Consider the following 16,737-nt stretch of genomic DNA (forward strand, 5'->3'; position numbering starts at 1 on the left):
AAGATAAAGATATCCCAGTCACAACTGATAATGCCAAAAATCAAATAAATGTAGTGAATGAGGCAGGACTGGCACCACAGGTAGGGTGCTTTGCACATGTAGTGAATTTGGCATCACATCTCAGTCAATAGGATGGAGAACATCCTTGGGAGGATCAGGAAGGATTCCTACGTTCCAACAAGGTGGAACTCCACTTTTGATATGTTGGCGCATCAGGCAGCTATATACTCTGCATTGACCCACAAGACCATCCATCCATCCATCTTCTTCCGCTTATCCGAGGTCAGGTCGCGGGGGCAGCAGCCTAAGCAGGGAAGCCCAGACTTCCCTTTCCCCAGCCACTTCGTCTAGCTCTTCCCGGGGGATCCCGAGGCGTTCCCAGGCCAGCCCGGAGACATAGTCTTCCCAACGTGTCCTGGGTCTTCCCCGTGGCCTCCTACCGGTTGGACGTACCCTAAACACCTCCCTCGGGAGGCGTTCGGGTGGCATCCTGACCAGATGCCCGAACCACCTCATCTGGCTCCTCTCGATGTGGAGGAGCAGCGGCTTTACTTTGACTTCCTCCCGGATGGCAGAGCTTTTCACCCTATCTCTAAGGGAGAGCCCCGCCACACGGCGGAGGAAACTCATTTCGGCCGCTTGTACCCGTGATCTTATCCTTTCGGTCATGACCCAAAGCTCATGACCATAGGTGAGGATGGGAACGTAGATCGACCGGTAAATTGAGAGCTTTGCCTTCCGGCTCAGCTCCTTCTTCACCACAACGGATCGGTACAACGTCCGCATTACTGAAGACGCCGCACCGATCCGCCTTTCGATCTCACGATCCACTCTTCCCCCACTCGCGAACAAGACTCCTAGGTACTTGAACTCCTCCACTTGGGGCAGGGTCTCCTCCCCAACCCGGAGATGGCACTCCACCCTTTTCCGGGAGAGAACCATGGACTCGGATTTGGAGGTGCTGATTCTCATTCCGGTCGCTTCACACTCGGCTGCGAACCGATCCAGTGAGAGCTGAAGATCCCGGTCAGATGAAGCCATCAGGACCACATCGTCTGCAAAAAGCAGAGACCTAGGGGTTCCGGTTAGGTGACCCACAAGACACTGAAGACAAATGTCAAAGACATCATCACCCTGTCTGATGATGATGTGAGAGTGGCAGAGGAGGTCCTCCAGGTGCTTAAACCCCCTCAAAACTGTTACATCTCTGCTGAGCACTGAAACTTCACCATCTGTGTCAATGATCCTGCCACTGAAAACAAGGATTCTATAATCCATGGGTCCAAGTGTGGAAGACAGCAGCATCACTCCAGATGTCAAGCTTTATTTCACTACCTATGTTTCAAGGAAGCTGTTGTGCATTCTTATGTTGCACTTTAAATTGATTTTGTTCTATTAATGGTCATTGGTCCAAGTTTAAAGAAAGGAGAAATGCCTTTTTATGTGGCACTGTTTTTCATTAATTATGTTAAAAAGAAGATGTTATGCCTTGTGCACTTGAACTTGATTTTATATATTTTAATTTAATAATTTAAAAGTGTTACAAAACAAAACGACAACACTTCTGTTTATTTGTCTTGTCTTTTTTTTTTTTTTTTTTTTTTTTTTTTGCTGATCCGAAAAATGATCCGATCCGTGACTCTGATCCGAGAAACGATCCGAACCGTGAGTGTTTTGATCTTTTGCACATCTATGAGGCACCATGAATTGATTTACGTGGACCCCGACCTAAACAAGTTGAAATACTTATTGGGGTGTTACCATTTAGTGGTAATTTGTACGGAATATGTACTGAACTGTGCAATCTACTAATAAAAGTTTCAATCAATCAAAAAAACAACAACACACGGCATGCTAGCAACGACTGGGATACGATAGACTGACCACACCTCCTCTTTTCACCGGACATGTTGTCTTTTGCGGGGCTGTCCGGGTGGAGTTTCTTAAATGCCTCAAATGTCCGGCATTTTAAGTTAGGGTTGTGTGTATTTTCAATGTATGTTCAGGGTTAAGAAGGGGTTAGAAACAAGACAATTTGTGCACACAGCAGCATTCGTGAGGGCGGGGCAGAGACGGAGAGAGCGAGAGAGTTATGATAAACGCGCCTGCGTCTCCAGACTCTGCTTTTTACCCATAGATTTATCAGATTTTATTTTTTATTATCTATAGCAGGTGTGTCAAAAGTGTGCCCCGGAGGCCATTTGCGCCCCACGGCTAATGTTTTAAAGGCCCACGGCACAATCTAAAACTACTATTAAAATAAACATAAACAAAAGTGAAATAGAAAAGCTTAAAGACTAAATGTAATTTCGAAAAAGTTGCAACGTTGACTAATAAAACAAAGCTATTTTTTTTTTCTTTCAAACTGTCATTGCTCAAAACATAATATTGAATCAAAATCAATGATATTATGAATTATTGACCTATCCAAGTTTCCGATTACTTCACATCAAATATTCCACTAAGAAAAATATTTTTGGTGGAAGATTTAGCAAATTTGGTAAATAAATAATAAAAAAATGTATATTTTGTTGTTTTCTTACTGTACCGAAAATGAACCGAACCGTGACCTCTGAATCGAGGTACGTACCGAATCCGCCATTCAGCAAAAACGTCTCAACCAACATCGGCCGCAAGTTCCTCACTCTGATCGACAAACACTTCCCCAAAGGCAACACCCTAAGAAAAATATTCAACAAGAACAACATTAAATTGAGCTACAGCTGTATGAATAACATACAACAAATGATTTCAAACCACAACAAAGCAATTGCAAAAGGACTGCCTACTCCCAGACTAAACGACTCTGAAACCAATAAGGAATGTAACTGTCGCAAGAAACCTGATTGCCCTCTCAACGGAGGGTGCTTACAGACATCAGTCGTTTACTAAGCAAAGGTAACACGCAAGGACATTAACACATCCGACACGTACGTAGGATTAACCGAAGGAGCGTTCAAAACAAGATGGAATAATCACAAGGCCTCCTTTAGAAACCAGACTTTGCGGAATTCTACAGAACTCAGCAAACACATTTGGAACCTCAAAGACAATAATGTTGAATATTCAATAACATGGCAAATTCTTGCATCCAGCACACCTTACAACAGTGGTAATAAAAGATGCAACCTATGCTTAAAAAAGAAACTGTTTATTATATATCATCCAGATCTATCATCCCTCAACAAGCGCAGGGAAATCATTTCAACATGCCGCCACAGAGGGAAACACCTCCTAGGTAACACATGAGCCAATCACCACACCCTACGCCTGCCTGTACCCACCCACTCTGGGCCCTATATAAACCATTGTATGTGAATGCTTCCATTAAAATCTCCTGATGATTGAGGGAACCCCTCATGAAACAGTTCTGTAGAGATGAAGTAGTCTTGTGATTTTTCCAACACCTACATATATATATATATATATATATATATATATATATATATATATATATATATATATATATATATAATATATATATCCATACAAGCCTGTGTCTCCTTAGCGCTAGCATGCTTGCAGGTGCTATGTGGGGGATTTAGGGATGAGATCACCTGAGCTCAGGTGAGTGTGTGTGCTTACCCGGTCTAGTCGGGTCACCTGCAGCTTCCTCTGCACATAATCCTGTGCCGTGTGCTCCTCCACGTTCCTCACCTGCAAGCTGCCCAGCTCCATGGTGGTGTGCAGCTTGGGCCAGTAGCGCACACACTTGTTCTGTGCAGGCAGGGAGAACACAATCAGCTATGTCCTCAAACTTCTCTACATGTCTTAAAATGCAATCTGAAACTCAAAGTTCAAGAATTTTCTTTTATGCTAGCGTTGCATGAATGTTGTCTGTCTATCTGTGTTGGCCCTGTGATGAGGTGGCGACTTGTCTAGGGTGTACCCCGCCTTCCGCCCGATTGTAGCTGAGATAGGCTCCAGCGCCCGCCGGGACCCCGGAGGGAATAAGCGGTAAAGAATGGATGGATGGATGGATATATATACATATATACAAATATATATATATATATATATATATATATATATATATATATATATATATATATATATATATATATATATATATATATTAGGGGTGGGCAAGTTAATGCGTTAATTACGAGTTAACTCATCAATCTATTAACGCGGACAAATATTTTATCGCACATTTGCGTATGTTGTTTACATGCTTTTATTTTGTTAACGCCTTTTCTTAATAAGATGGCGACGCCCGGACGGGCTTCGGCGTCGAGGGGCTCTTGGTAAAGATGGAACATTTGGCAAAAATACCGGACAATTCTGCAAATTTCATGGCTGGCTTACAGCGTGGTCACTCCGGGATCACTTACGACCGCCAGACAATTTTGAATGTAGTTAGATCGGGCCGTTTTGGACTGAAGGACGCTTGCTTGCTAGACCTGCTAGCTAGCATGGGAATACCTTGCCGGCTACATCCAGCGGCCTGTGAAGCAGCGGAGTATATGAGTTGTCCGTTTATTTATGAATAATGCAGACGAGGAGTGTTGGCTGAGTTCTTAACGTTTGCTTTCAGAGCGTGCATATCACAACATACAAGATGCCGTCATGGCAACACACAATCCATACCGGGCTACCGCGCATGCTCGTCACTCCTGTTGCATGCTGGGTAGGGTAGTTATTTTATTCCCTGGCTCATAACATCACAATATAGTACCATGTATATGATGCGTTCAGTTTATCAAAGCACCAAGCAATCGGAAAATTCCCGTCATATCAATTCCTAGATATGGTCGTAATTATTTCAAGTGCACTACGCATAATAAACACAACATTATTAATATTGCTACTACAGATAATTTGATTAAAAAATCCCTAAAACAGCCCACTACCCATAATATAGGTTTTTAAACATAAGATCCCTGATAAAAAAAATGCCTGTTCGGATGTTATGATTGTGGCTCAGAGATTTGTATGTAGATTATATTTATTTTCCATAACAAACAGGATAACTTAAATACCCTGGAAGTGGCAATAAGCTTAAATGTTTGTATTTAAATTTTTCGAGTTGATTTTCATAAAATATGATATTTAACTGCTACTGTTTAACAAGGACTGATTTAAATTGTGTTTGCACAACAAATGTTTTGGTGCTTTTGTTCATGTGGGAGAATATTCCAATAAAGGTGTACTACACACTACTTTTGAATTCATTATTGGGCTTTGCGTATACAATGTAGTTAATCACGATTAATCGGAGAAATTGTGCGATTAACTTCGATTAACATTTTTAATCATTGCCCAGCCCTATTATATATATATGTGTGTGTGTGTGTGTAAATGATGCCTCTGTGAGTTTGTGGCACACTCACTACCTATATTGACAGAGTGGTGACTCTGTGTTGTGTTTCAAAATGGCCGTCTGCTCGATTGAAAAAGGCCATGATGTGCAAATGAAATTATCTTGAAATTAAATTATTATCGGGGCTTCACGGTGGCAGAGGGGTTAGTGCGTCCGCCTCACAATACGAAGGTCCTGCAGTCCTGGGTTCAACAGGCTCGGGATCTTTCTGTGTGGAGTTTGCATGTTCTCCCCGTGAATGCGTGGGTTCCCTCCGGGTATTCCGGCTTCCTCCCACTTCCAAAGACATGCACCTGGGGATAGGTCGATTGGCAACACTAAATTGGCCCTAGTGTGTGAATGTGAGTGTGAATGTTGTCTGTCTATGTGTGTTGGCCCTGCGATGAGGTGGCGACTTGTCCAGGGTGTACCCCGCCTTCCGCCCGATTGTAGCTGAGATAGGCGCCAGCGCCCCCCGCCACCCCAAAAGGGAATAAGCGGTAGAAAATGGATGGATGGATGAAATTATTATCTTGAATTGTTTTTCTTTTGTTCCGATTGAAAAACTCCTCCAGAAGGAATTTGAAACACGCAACTCTGACAAACGAGTCAAATAGGAAAACATGATTTTTTTCTCCAAGAGCATTTTTTTAATTACAAATTATACAGAGTAAAAAATAAAAAAATAAATCATAAATTATCATAAAAGTTAACATTTTACAAGCATGATACTTATTTTCTTTTTTATATATATTAGTAATACTAAGAAACTTATCCTCAACCACAAAATCGTGCAATTGTTTTTTCTTAGTTGCAATAATTTTTTTAATTGTATCAATTTTTTCTTCGTGGCATTTTTATTTTTTAGTTGCAATATTTTTTGTAATAATCGCAATATTTTTTGTTTGTTGCAATATCTTTTTAGTTGCAATTATTTTTCCTTGTTGCTATAATTTTATCTTATTTGAAATTATTTGTTTTTAGTTGCAATATTTTTTAATTGTGTTTTTTCTTAGTTGCAAAAATATTTTTTTAAGTGTAAGAATTGTTTTAATTGGTATTTTTGTTTTTAGTTCCAATTAACTTTTTGATTGCAATTATTTGTTCTTAGTTGCCATATTTTGTTAGTTGCAATTTTTTTTTAGTTGCAATATTTTTTCAATTGCAATAATTTTTTTTAGTTGCAATTATTGTTTTTTGTTGCAATTGTTTTTTCTAAGTTGCAATTATTTTTGATTGCAATTATTTTTTCACAGTTGCACTTTTTTAGTTGCAATATATTTTTTAATAGTTTTAATATTTTTTATTTGTTGCAATATATTTTTAGTTGCAATTAATTGTTCTTTTTGCAATATTTTCTTTAATTGCAATTATTTTTTGTTGCAACATTGTTTTCTTATTTGCAATTATTTGTTTTTAGTTGCAATATTTTTTAATTGTATTTATTTCTTGCGATTTTTTTTAGTTGTAAGATTTTTTTAATTGCAATCATTTTTTTTAGTTGCAATCTTTTTTTAGTTGCAATTATTTTTTCTTAGCTGTATTTATTTTTTCTAAGATGCAATTATCTTTTTAATTGCAATAATTTTTTCTTAGTTGCAATATTTGTTTTAATTGCAATTATTTTTTGTTAGTTGCAATTTTTTTTCAGTTGCAATATTTTTTTAATTGCAATCATTTTTTTTAGTTGCCATCTTTTTTTAGTTGCAATTATTTTTTCTTAGTTGCTATTATTTTTTCTTAGTTGCAATATTTTTCCTTACTTGCAATGTTTTTTCTTATTTGCAATTATTTTTTAGTTGCAATATTTTTTTATTGCAATAATTTCTTTAGTTGCAATAATTTTTTCCTTGTTGCAGTATTTTTCCTTATTGGCAATATTGTTTTTAATTGCAATTATTTTTTTAGTTGCAATATTTTTTTTAATTGGAATCATGTTTTAGTTGCAGTTACTTTCTCAGTTGCAATATTTTTCGTCATTTGCATTTTTTTTTTTAATTTCAATTTTTTTTTGTTGCAATATTTTTTTATTGCATTTTTTTTATTTGCAATATTTTTTATTGCACTTACCCGAACGGGAATAAGCGGCAGAAAATGGATGGATGGATGGATGGATATTTGTCTTAGTTATATCTGTTTTTTCTTAGTTGGAATATTTTTTAATTGCAATAATTTTTTGTTGGTTGCAATAATTTTTTTTTGTTGAAATCATTTTTTGTTAGTTGCAACTATTTTTTCTTTGTTGCATAAGTTTTTTCTTCATTGCAATATTTTCTAATTGCAATATATTTTTTAATAACAAATATTTTTTATTAATTGCAATATATTTTTTAATTACAAATATGTTTTCTTAGTTGCAATATTTTTTAACCGTTTTTTTCTTAGTTGCATTAATATTTTTCTTATTTGCAAACATTTTTTGAATTGCAATTAATTTGTTTTAATTGCAATTATTTTTTTCTTGTTTGCAATAGTGTGGCTTGAGAGCTAAAAGAAGTGCTTTCACTTTGCCGCTTGACTCAAATAACAGAGGTTTATCGGTCACATGGTTTCTCTTAAAGTGACACACACATTAGGAAATGTTGAAGGACAAAGTATCATTTTTTATAAAACAATCATCACCGCTTCAGTATCGGAGTAAAACATGCAGACTGGCACCAACACACTTTTATTAGTAATAAAATCACTTTGACACGCTTTACATGTCAGAATTTACATGTTGAATATACACTTTTGTCATATATTATATAATCCCACATTACAGTGTAAAACATCATACACTATAGTAAAATCCTTACCCGACCTCTCTCCATCTCCTTGGTTGTCATGACGATGACGTGCGTGTTCTCCTGATGCACCATCTTCCAGAAGTCATCCACCGTGTTCTGCAGGCACCCTTGGGTGGCGATGAAGACTTTCTCCTCACCCGCTGCATGCATGTCCTGCTGAACAACAACAACACAAAGACTTGAAAGTGTAACACAACTACTGTATTTTCTTCAATAAAAAAACTCTTTGCAAGTATAAAACTCTTTTTTTGTCAGTCATATTCCACCAAGCACAATCCACACACCCACTAACTCCCACTCTAAACCCACAGGTTGCGCATGGTGCCGTCCACCAAAAATAACAGAAGCAGCAGAAGCGAGGGGAAAACTAGAGGTTGAGCTTGTTCACCCTTCCTTCTTTGTGGTAATCTCACTCCAATGTGTGGAAATCTCACTTTAAAGTGTGGTAATCTCACTGTAATTTGTGGTAATCTCACTCCAATTTGTGGAACTCTCACTCTAATTTGTGGTAGTTTCACTCAAGTGTGTGGCAATTTCACTCTAAATTGTGTTAATTTCACTCTAAATTGTGTTAATTTCACTCAAATTACTGTTAATTTCACTCTAGTTAGTGTTAATTTTACTCTTGTGTTAATTTCACTCCAATGTGTGGTAATTTCACTCCAATGTGTGGTAATTTAACTCCAATGTGTGGTAATTTTACTCCAATGTGTGGTAATTTCACTCCAATTTTTTGTGGTAATTTCACTGCATTTTTTGTGGTAATTTCACTGCAATATATGGTAATTTCACTCCAATTGGTGGTAGTTTCACTCCAATATGTGGTAATTTCACTCTAATTAGAAGTAATCTCACTCCAATTTGTGGTAATCTCACTACAATTTGTGTTAATTTCTCTCCAATGTGTGTTAATTTCACTCTAGTTAGTGTTAATTTCACTCTAGTTAGTGTTAATTTCACTCTAGTTAGTGTTAATTTCACTCCAATTTTTTGTGGTAATTTCACTGCATATTTTGTGGTAATTTCACTGCAATATATGGTAATTTCACTCCAATTTGGGGTAATTTCACTCATATTTGTGGTAATTTCACTCATATTTGTGGTAATTTCACTCATATTTGGGGTAATTTCACTCAAATGTGTGGTAATCTCACTATAAAATGTGGTAATTTCACTATAAATTGTGGTCATTTGACTCTAATTAGTGTTAACTTCACTACAATGTGTGGTAATTACACTCCAATTTATGGTCATTTCACTCCATTTTGTGGTATTTAGACTCCAATTTATGGTAATCTCACCTTTAATCTGTGGTCATTTCTCTCATTTGTGGTAATTTTACTCCCATTTGTGGTAATTTCACTCAAAATTTTTTGTGGGAATTTCACTCCAATTTGGGGTAATTTCACTCTAATGTGTGGTTATTACATAACATAAAGAGAAATAGTTTCCACTTGCCTCTCGCTTGCCACTCCCCAGAATGTAGTTGGCGTTGATGTAGTCAGAACCGGCCACTTCCGGGTCGGCGTCTCTGATCTTCACCCGTGTGTTGTCGACTGCAAAAGTAAAAGTCATGAAGAAAGCGTGCGAGAAGTCAGAGCCACACGTCTTGCTTCTTTCCACAGGAAGTGTGGGTGAGACTCACAAGGCAGGATGTTCTTGTAGCGGTTCTTGCTCTTGTTCTCCGCCTTCATGCCCTCCTTGCGAGGATACAGCAGCTTGCACTCCTGCTGCTGGAGAACCTGCAGAGAAGACATTTTGTCTTGCTGGCTCGCAACTAAACACGATCAAGACTTTCTGCAACACGCTCAAGACTTTCTACAACACGCTGACGACTTTTTACAACATAATAAAGACTTTCTACAACACTTTAAAGACGTTCAACACATTAAAGACTCTACAACACGTTAAAGACTTTCTACAACACCTTAAAGAATTTCTACAACACGTTAAAGAATTTCTACAACACGTTAAAGACCTTCTACAACACGTTTAAGACCTTCTACAACACGTTAAAGACTTTCTACAACACGTTAAAGACTTTCTACAACACGTTAAAGACCTTCAACAACACGTTAAAGACTTTCTACAACACGTTAAAGACTTTCTACAACACGTTAAAGACTTTCTACAACACGTTAAAGACTTTCTACAACACGTTAAAGACCTTCTACAACACGTTAAAGACTTTTTACTAAACATTACAGACTTTCTGCAACACGTTAAAGACTTTTTCCTAAACATTAAAGACTTTATACAACACGTTAAAGACTTTCAGCAACATATAAAAGGCTTTTTACAAAACGTTAAATACTTTCTACAACACATAAGAGGCTTTTTACAACACAAATACTTTCTACAACACGTTAAGACTTTCTTCAACACGTTGAAGACTTTCTACAACACGGTAAAGACTTTCTACAACACGTTAAAGATTTTCTACAACACGTTAAAGACTTTCAACAACACGTTAAAGACTTTTTACAAAATGTTAAAGACTTTCTATAATACATTAAAGACTTTCTACAACACGTTAAAGACTTTCTACAACACGTTAAAAACTTTCTACAACACATTAAAGACTTTGTAAAACACATTAAAGACTTTCTACAACACATTAAAAACTTTCTAAAACACAAAGATTTTCTACAACACGTTAAAGGCTTTCTACAACATGTTAAATAATTTCTCCAACACGTTAAAGACTTTATACAACACGCTAAAGACTTTCTACAACACGTTAAATACTTTCTGCAACACGCTCAAGACTTTCTACAACACATTAAAGACTTTTTGCAACACGCTCAGAACTTTTTACAACACACTGAAAAGTTTTTACAACATAATACTTTCTACAACACTTTAAAGACTTTCTACAACACTATAAAGACTTTCTACAACACGTTAAAGGCTTTCTACAACATGTTAAATAATTTCTCCAACACGTTAAAGACTTTATACAACACGCTAAAGACTTTCTACAACACGTTAAATACTTTCTGCAACACGCTCAAGACTTTCTACAACACATTAAAGACTTTTTGCAACACGCTCAGAACTTTTTACAACACACTGAAAAGTTTTTACAACATAATACTTTCTACAACACTTTAAAGACTTTCTACAACACTATAAAGACTTTCTACAACACGTTCAGAGGGGTTAGTGCGTCTGCCTCACAATACGAAGGTCCTGCAGTCCTGGGTTCAAATCCAGGCTCGGGATCTTTCTGTGTGGAGTTTGCATGTTCTCCCCGTGAATGCGTGGGCTTCCTCCCACTTCCAAAGACATGCACCTGGGGATAGGTTGATTGGCAACACTAAATTGGCCCTAGTGTGTGAATGTGAGTGTGAATGTTGTCTGTCTATCTGTGTTGGCCCTGCGATGAGGTGGCGACTTGTCCAGGGTGTACCCCGCCTTCCGCCCGATTGTAGCTGAGATAGGCGCCAGCGCCCCCCGCGACCCCGAAAGGGAATAAGCGGTAGAAAATGGATGGATGGATGGACGTTAAAGACCTTCTACAACACGTTAAAAACTTTCTAGAACCCCTTAAAGACTTTCTGCAACACGTTAAAGACTTTTTACTAAACATTAAAGACTCTATACAGCACGTTAAAGACTTTCTACAACACGTTAAAGACCTTCTACAACACGTTAAAGACTTTTTACTAAACATTACAGACTTTCTGCAACACGTTAAAGACTTTTTCCTAAACATTAAAGACTTTATACAACACGTTAAAGACTTTCAGCAACACATAAAAGGCTTTTTACAAAACGTTAAATACTTTCTACAACACATAAGAGGCTTTTTACAACACAAATACTTTCTACAACACGTTAAGACTTTCTTCAACACGTTGAAGACTTTCTACAACACGGTAAAGACTTTCTACAACACGTTAAAGACTTTTTACAAAATGTTAAAGACTTTCTATAATACATTAAAGACTTTCTACAACACGTTAAAGACTTTCTACAACACGTTAAAAACTTTCTACAACACGTTAAAAACTTTCTACAACACATTAAAGACTTTGTAAAACACATTAAAGACTTTCTACAACACATTAAAAACTTTCTAAAACACAAAGATTTTCTACAACACGTTAATGGCTTTCTACAACATGTTAAATAATTTCTCCAACACGTTAAAGACTTTATACAACACGCTAAAGACTTTCTACAACACGTTCAATACTTTCTGCAACACGCTCAAGACTTTCCACAACACATTAAAGACTTTTTGCAACACGCTCAGAACTTTTTACAACACACTGAAAAGTTTTTACAACATAATACTTTCTACAACACTTTAAAGACTTTCTACAACACTATAAAGACTTTCTACAACACGTTAAAAGATTTGTACAACACGTTAAAGACCTTCTACAACACGTTAAAAACTTTCTAGAACCCCTTAAAGACTTTCTGCAACACGTTAAAGACTTTTTACTAAACATTAAAGACTCTATACAACACGTTAAAGACTTTCAGCAACACATAAGAGGCTTTTTACAAAACGTTAAATAGTTTCTACAACACCTAAGAGGCTTTTTACTACACATTAAATACTTTCTACAACACGTTAAAGACTTTCCACAACACATTAAAGTCCTTCTACAACACATTAAAGACTTTCTACAACATGTTTAAGACTTTCTACAACACTTTAAAGACTTTTTACAACACGTTAAAGACTTTCAGCAACACATAAAAGGCTTTTTACAAAACGTTAAATACTTTCTACAACACATAAGAGGCTTTTTACAACACAAATACTTTCTACAACACGTTAAGACTTTCTTCAACACGTTGAAGACTTTCTACAACACGGTAAAGACTTTCTACAACACGGTAAAGAGTTTCTACAACACGTTAAAGATTTTCTACAACACGTTAAAGATTTTCTACAACACGTTAAAGATTTTCTACAACACGTTAAAGATTTTCTACAACACGTTAAAGACTTTCAACAACACGTTAAAGACGTTTTACAAAATGTTAAAGACTTTCTACAATACATTAAAGACTTTCTACAACACGTTAAAGACTTTCTACAACACGTTAAAAACTTTCTACAACACGTTAAAAACTTTCTACAACACATTAAAGACTTTGTAAAACACATTAAAGACTTTCTACAACACATTAAAAACTTTCTACAACACGTTAAAGGCTTTCTACAACATGTTAAATAATTTCCCCAACACGTTAAAGACTTTATACAACACGCTAAAGACTTTCTACAACACGTTAAAAACTTTCTACAACACGTTAAAGACTTTCTGCAACACGCTCAAGACTTTCTACAACACGTTAAAAACTTTCTACAACACGTTAAAGACGTTCTGCAACACGCTCAGAACGTTTTACAACACACTGAAAAGTTTTTACAACATAATAAAGACTTTCTACAACACTTTAAAGACTTTCTACAACACTATAAAGACTTTCTACAACACATGAAAGACTTTCTACAACACGTTCAGAACTTTTTACAACACGCTAAAAAGTTTTTACAACATAATAAAGACTTTCTACAACACTTTAAAGACTTTCTACAACACTATAAAGACTTTCTACAACACTATAAAGACTTCCTACAACACTATAAAGACTTTCTACAACACGTTAAAGGATTTCTACAACACGTTAAAGACCTTCTACAACACGTTAAAAACTTTCTAGAACCCCTTAAAGACTTTCTGCAACACGTTAAAGACTTTTTACTAAACATTAAAGACTCTATACAACACGTTAAAGACTTTCAGCAACACATAAGAGGCTTTTTACAAAACGTTAAATACTTTCTACAACACCTAAGAGGCTTTTTACTGCACATTAAATACTTTCTACAACACGCTAAAGACTTTCCACAACACATTAAAGACCTTCTACAACACATTAAAGACTTTCTACAACATGTTTAAGACTTTCTACAACACTTTAAAGACTTTTTACAACACGTAAAAGACTTTCTACAACACGTTAAAAACGTTCTACAACGCGTTAAAAACTTTCTACAACACGTTAAATACTTTTTACAACACGTTAAATACTTTTTACAACACGTTAAAGACTTTCTACAACACGTCAAATACTTTCTACAACACGTTAAAGAGTTTGAGTTTGAAGGCAACATACCTCAAACTCTTCCCAAAATCCTTGCTTGGGTTTGTCGGAATTGTCGGCGACTTTGTTGAGTTCTCGCACTCGGCTGTCGATGTTGGCTGCGTTGATCCTGGTGGCGTTAAAAGGCTGCTTGCACAAACACAGCATGCAACTCTTTACAATACTGAAATGCTTTGTTTTCATTAGAAAGATACATACATAACATAAAAAAATAAATAGAAATTAAAATTGACGTATAGATTTGAAGTTAATCTACGGAGGAAGTGTAAATTAAAACATGTATGAATAATTTTAAAAGTTTTATGAGTGGGACCCTTTTGGGTCCCCAAAAATGTGTGCTTTTTTTTTTTTAACTTTAAAATCAATGTTATGAATTATCGACCTATTTAAGACTCCAATTACTTCACATCAAATATTACACTTTGAAAAAATTGCATATTTTGTGTGTTTTCTATATTAAAAAAAAAAATTGGACAAAAATGACAAAAACAAGACATAAAAAATAAATTAAAATTAAAATTGATGTATAGATTTGAGGTTAAACTAGGGACGAAGTGTATAAAGTAAAAAAATAAAAAAATGTATTTTTTGTAAATGTAAAAATGCTATTTTAAAACTTTTATGACTGGGACCCTTTTGGGTGTCCAAAAATGTATGCTTTTTTTTTTTAAATTTCAAAATCAATATTATGAATTATCGACCTATTTAAGACTCCAATTACTTCACATCAAATATTACACTTTGACAAAAATAACAAAACACACAAAAGATAAAAAATAAATATAAATTAAAATTGAAGGATGGATTTGAAGTTGATCTTGGGACGAAGTGTATAAAGTAAAAATAATTTTAAAAATGTATGAATTATTACAAACTTTTATGAGTGGGACCCTTTTGGGTCTCCAAGAATTTTGATGGTATTTTTTTAACTTTAAAATCAATGCTATGAATAATCAACCTACTTAAGACTCCAATTACTTCACATCAAATATATAATTTTTATGACTAATGGTTGAAAAAATATAAATACTGTGTTGGTTTTGAAAATGACAGATATCAAAATGCTTATATTTTGAAAGAGGAATCTTCCAAACCTGTTTGAGGTGCACCACAATGCCACTCTTCTCCACCATGGGGTTCCTCCTGTAGTGCTCCACCAGCTCCGCCAGGGTGTCGAACCTTTCACCGCCACCCACATCGTATTTGCCCTCCTGCAGGAAGACTTGAAACATCACCAGCCGACATGAAAAGTGCTAAAAAGAATGAAGCCTCACCGGCCGACATGAAATATGCTAAAAAGAATGAAGCCTTACCAGCCGACATGAAAAGTGCTACAAAAATGAAGCTTCACCAGCTGACATGAAAAGTGCTAAAAAGCGTTAAGCCTCACCAGCCAACATGAAACGTGCTAAAAAAATGAAGCCTCAGCCGACATGAAACGTGCTAAAAAGAATGAAGCCTCACCGGCTGACATAAAATATGGTAAAAACAATTAAGCCTTACCAGCCGACGTGAAAAATGCTATAAAAATGAAGCCTCACCAGCCAACATGAAAAGTGCTAAAAAGGGTTAAGCCTCAACAGCTGACATGAAACGTGCTAAAATGAATGAAGCCTCAGCCGACATGAAACGTGCTAAAAAGAATGAAGCCTCACCGGCCGACATAAAATATGATAAAAAGAATGATGCCTCACCAGCCGACATGAAAAGTGCTAAAAAGAGTTAAGCCTCACCAGCTGACATGAAACGTGCTAAAAAGAATGAAGCCTCAGCCGACATGAAATGTGCTAAAAAGAATGAAGCCTCACCGGCCGACATAAAATATGATAAAAAGAATGATGCCTCACCAGCCGACATGAAAAGTGCTAAAAAGAGTTAAGCCTCACCAGCTGACATGAAACGTGCTAAAAAGAATGAAGCCTCAGCCCAAATGAAACGTGCTAAAAAGAATGAAGCCTCACCAGCCGACAGGAAACAGACTAAAAAGAATGAAGCCTCAGCCCACATGAAATGTGCTAAAAACAATGAAGCCTCACCAGCCGACATGAAAAGTGCTAAAAAGCCAAGAGTCAGTGCGGGTACCTGGCAGCAGATCATCACGTGGGTGACCTTGGTCCTGCGCTCCACGTAGTCCTGCTGGTCTTCCTGTGTCACCACGGAGAGGACAAAGTCGCCTGGTTTGCTCTGGCTCTCCCTCACCAGGAAGCTGCCCACCTTTCCTTTCTCTGTCAGCAGTTTGTCGGCGTCTCGGCCCGACAGGTGCCCGTGGTACCACCTGTAGCACACATTGTCACATGGTCAGTACCAGAACAGGTTCCCGTGGTACCACCTGTAGCACACATTGTCACATGGTCAGTACCAGAACAGGTGCCCGTGGTACCACCTGTAGCACATATTGTCAGTACCAGAACACATTCCATGGTACCACCTGTAGTACACATTGTCACATGGTCAGTACTAGAGCAGGTGCCCGTGGTACCACCCATAGTGTAGTAACAGTACACGTTATGG

The 16,737-nt window shown here is 36.7% G+C and overlaps 1 protein-coding gene across 5 annotated transcripts in view; it reads right to left on the bottom strand.

The window, feature by feature from the left end:
- The window catches only part of ptpn11b (protein tyrosine phosphatase non-receptor type 11b), an 86,379-nt gene that overhangs the window by 20,763 nt on the left and 48,879 nt on the right, over window positions 1–16,737 (bottom strand). For 4 of the 5 annotated variants that reach the window (XM_061889080.1, XM_061889078.1, XM_061889077.1 and 1 more), the window contains exons 4-10: window positions 16,309–16,501; window positions 15,321–15,437; window positions 14,239–14,352; window positions 9,737–9,833; window positions 9,550–9,647; window positions 8,101–8,247; window positions 3,586–3,717 (exon numbers count right to left, since the gene is read on the bottom strand). In XM_061889080.1, coding sequence (XP_061745064.1) covers window positions 3,586–3,717; window positions 8,101–8,247; window positions 9,550–9,647; window positions 9,737–9,833; window positions 14,239–14,352; window positions 15,321–15,437; window positions 16,309–16,501 — 898 coding nt within the window. The remainder of the gene's footprint in view (window positions 1–3,585; window positions 3,718–8,100; window positions 8,248–9,549; window positions 9,648–9,736; window positions 9,834–14,238; window positions 14,353–15,320; window positions 15,438–16,308; window positions 16,502–16,737) is intronic. The other variant, XM_061889079.1, reaches the window with a different exon arrangement.

Source organism: Nerophis ophidion, linkage group LG27, assembly GCF_033978795.1.
Source record: "Nerophis ophidion isolate RoL-2023_Sa linkage group LG27, RoL_Noph_v1.0, whole genome shotgun sequence".
Lineage (NCBI taxonomy): Eukaryota > Metazoa > Chordata > Actinopteri > Syngnathiformes > Syngnathidae > Nerophis > Nerophis ophidion.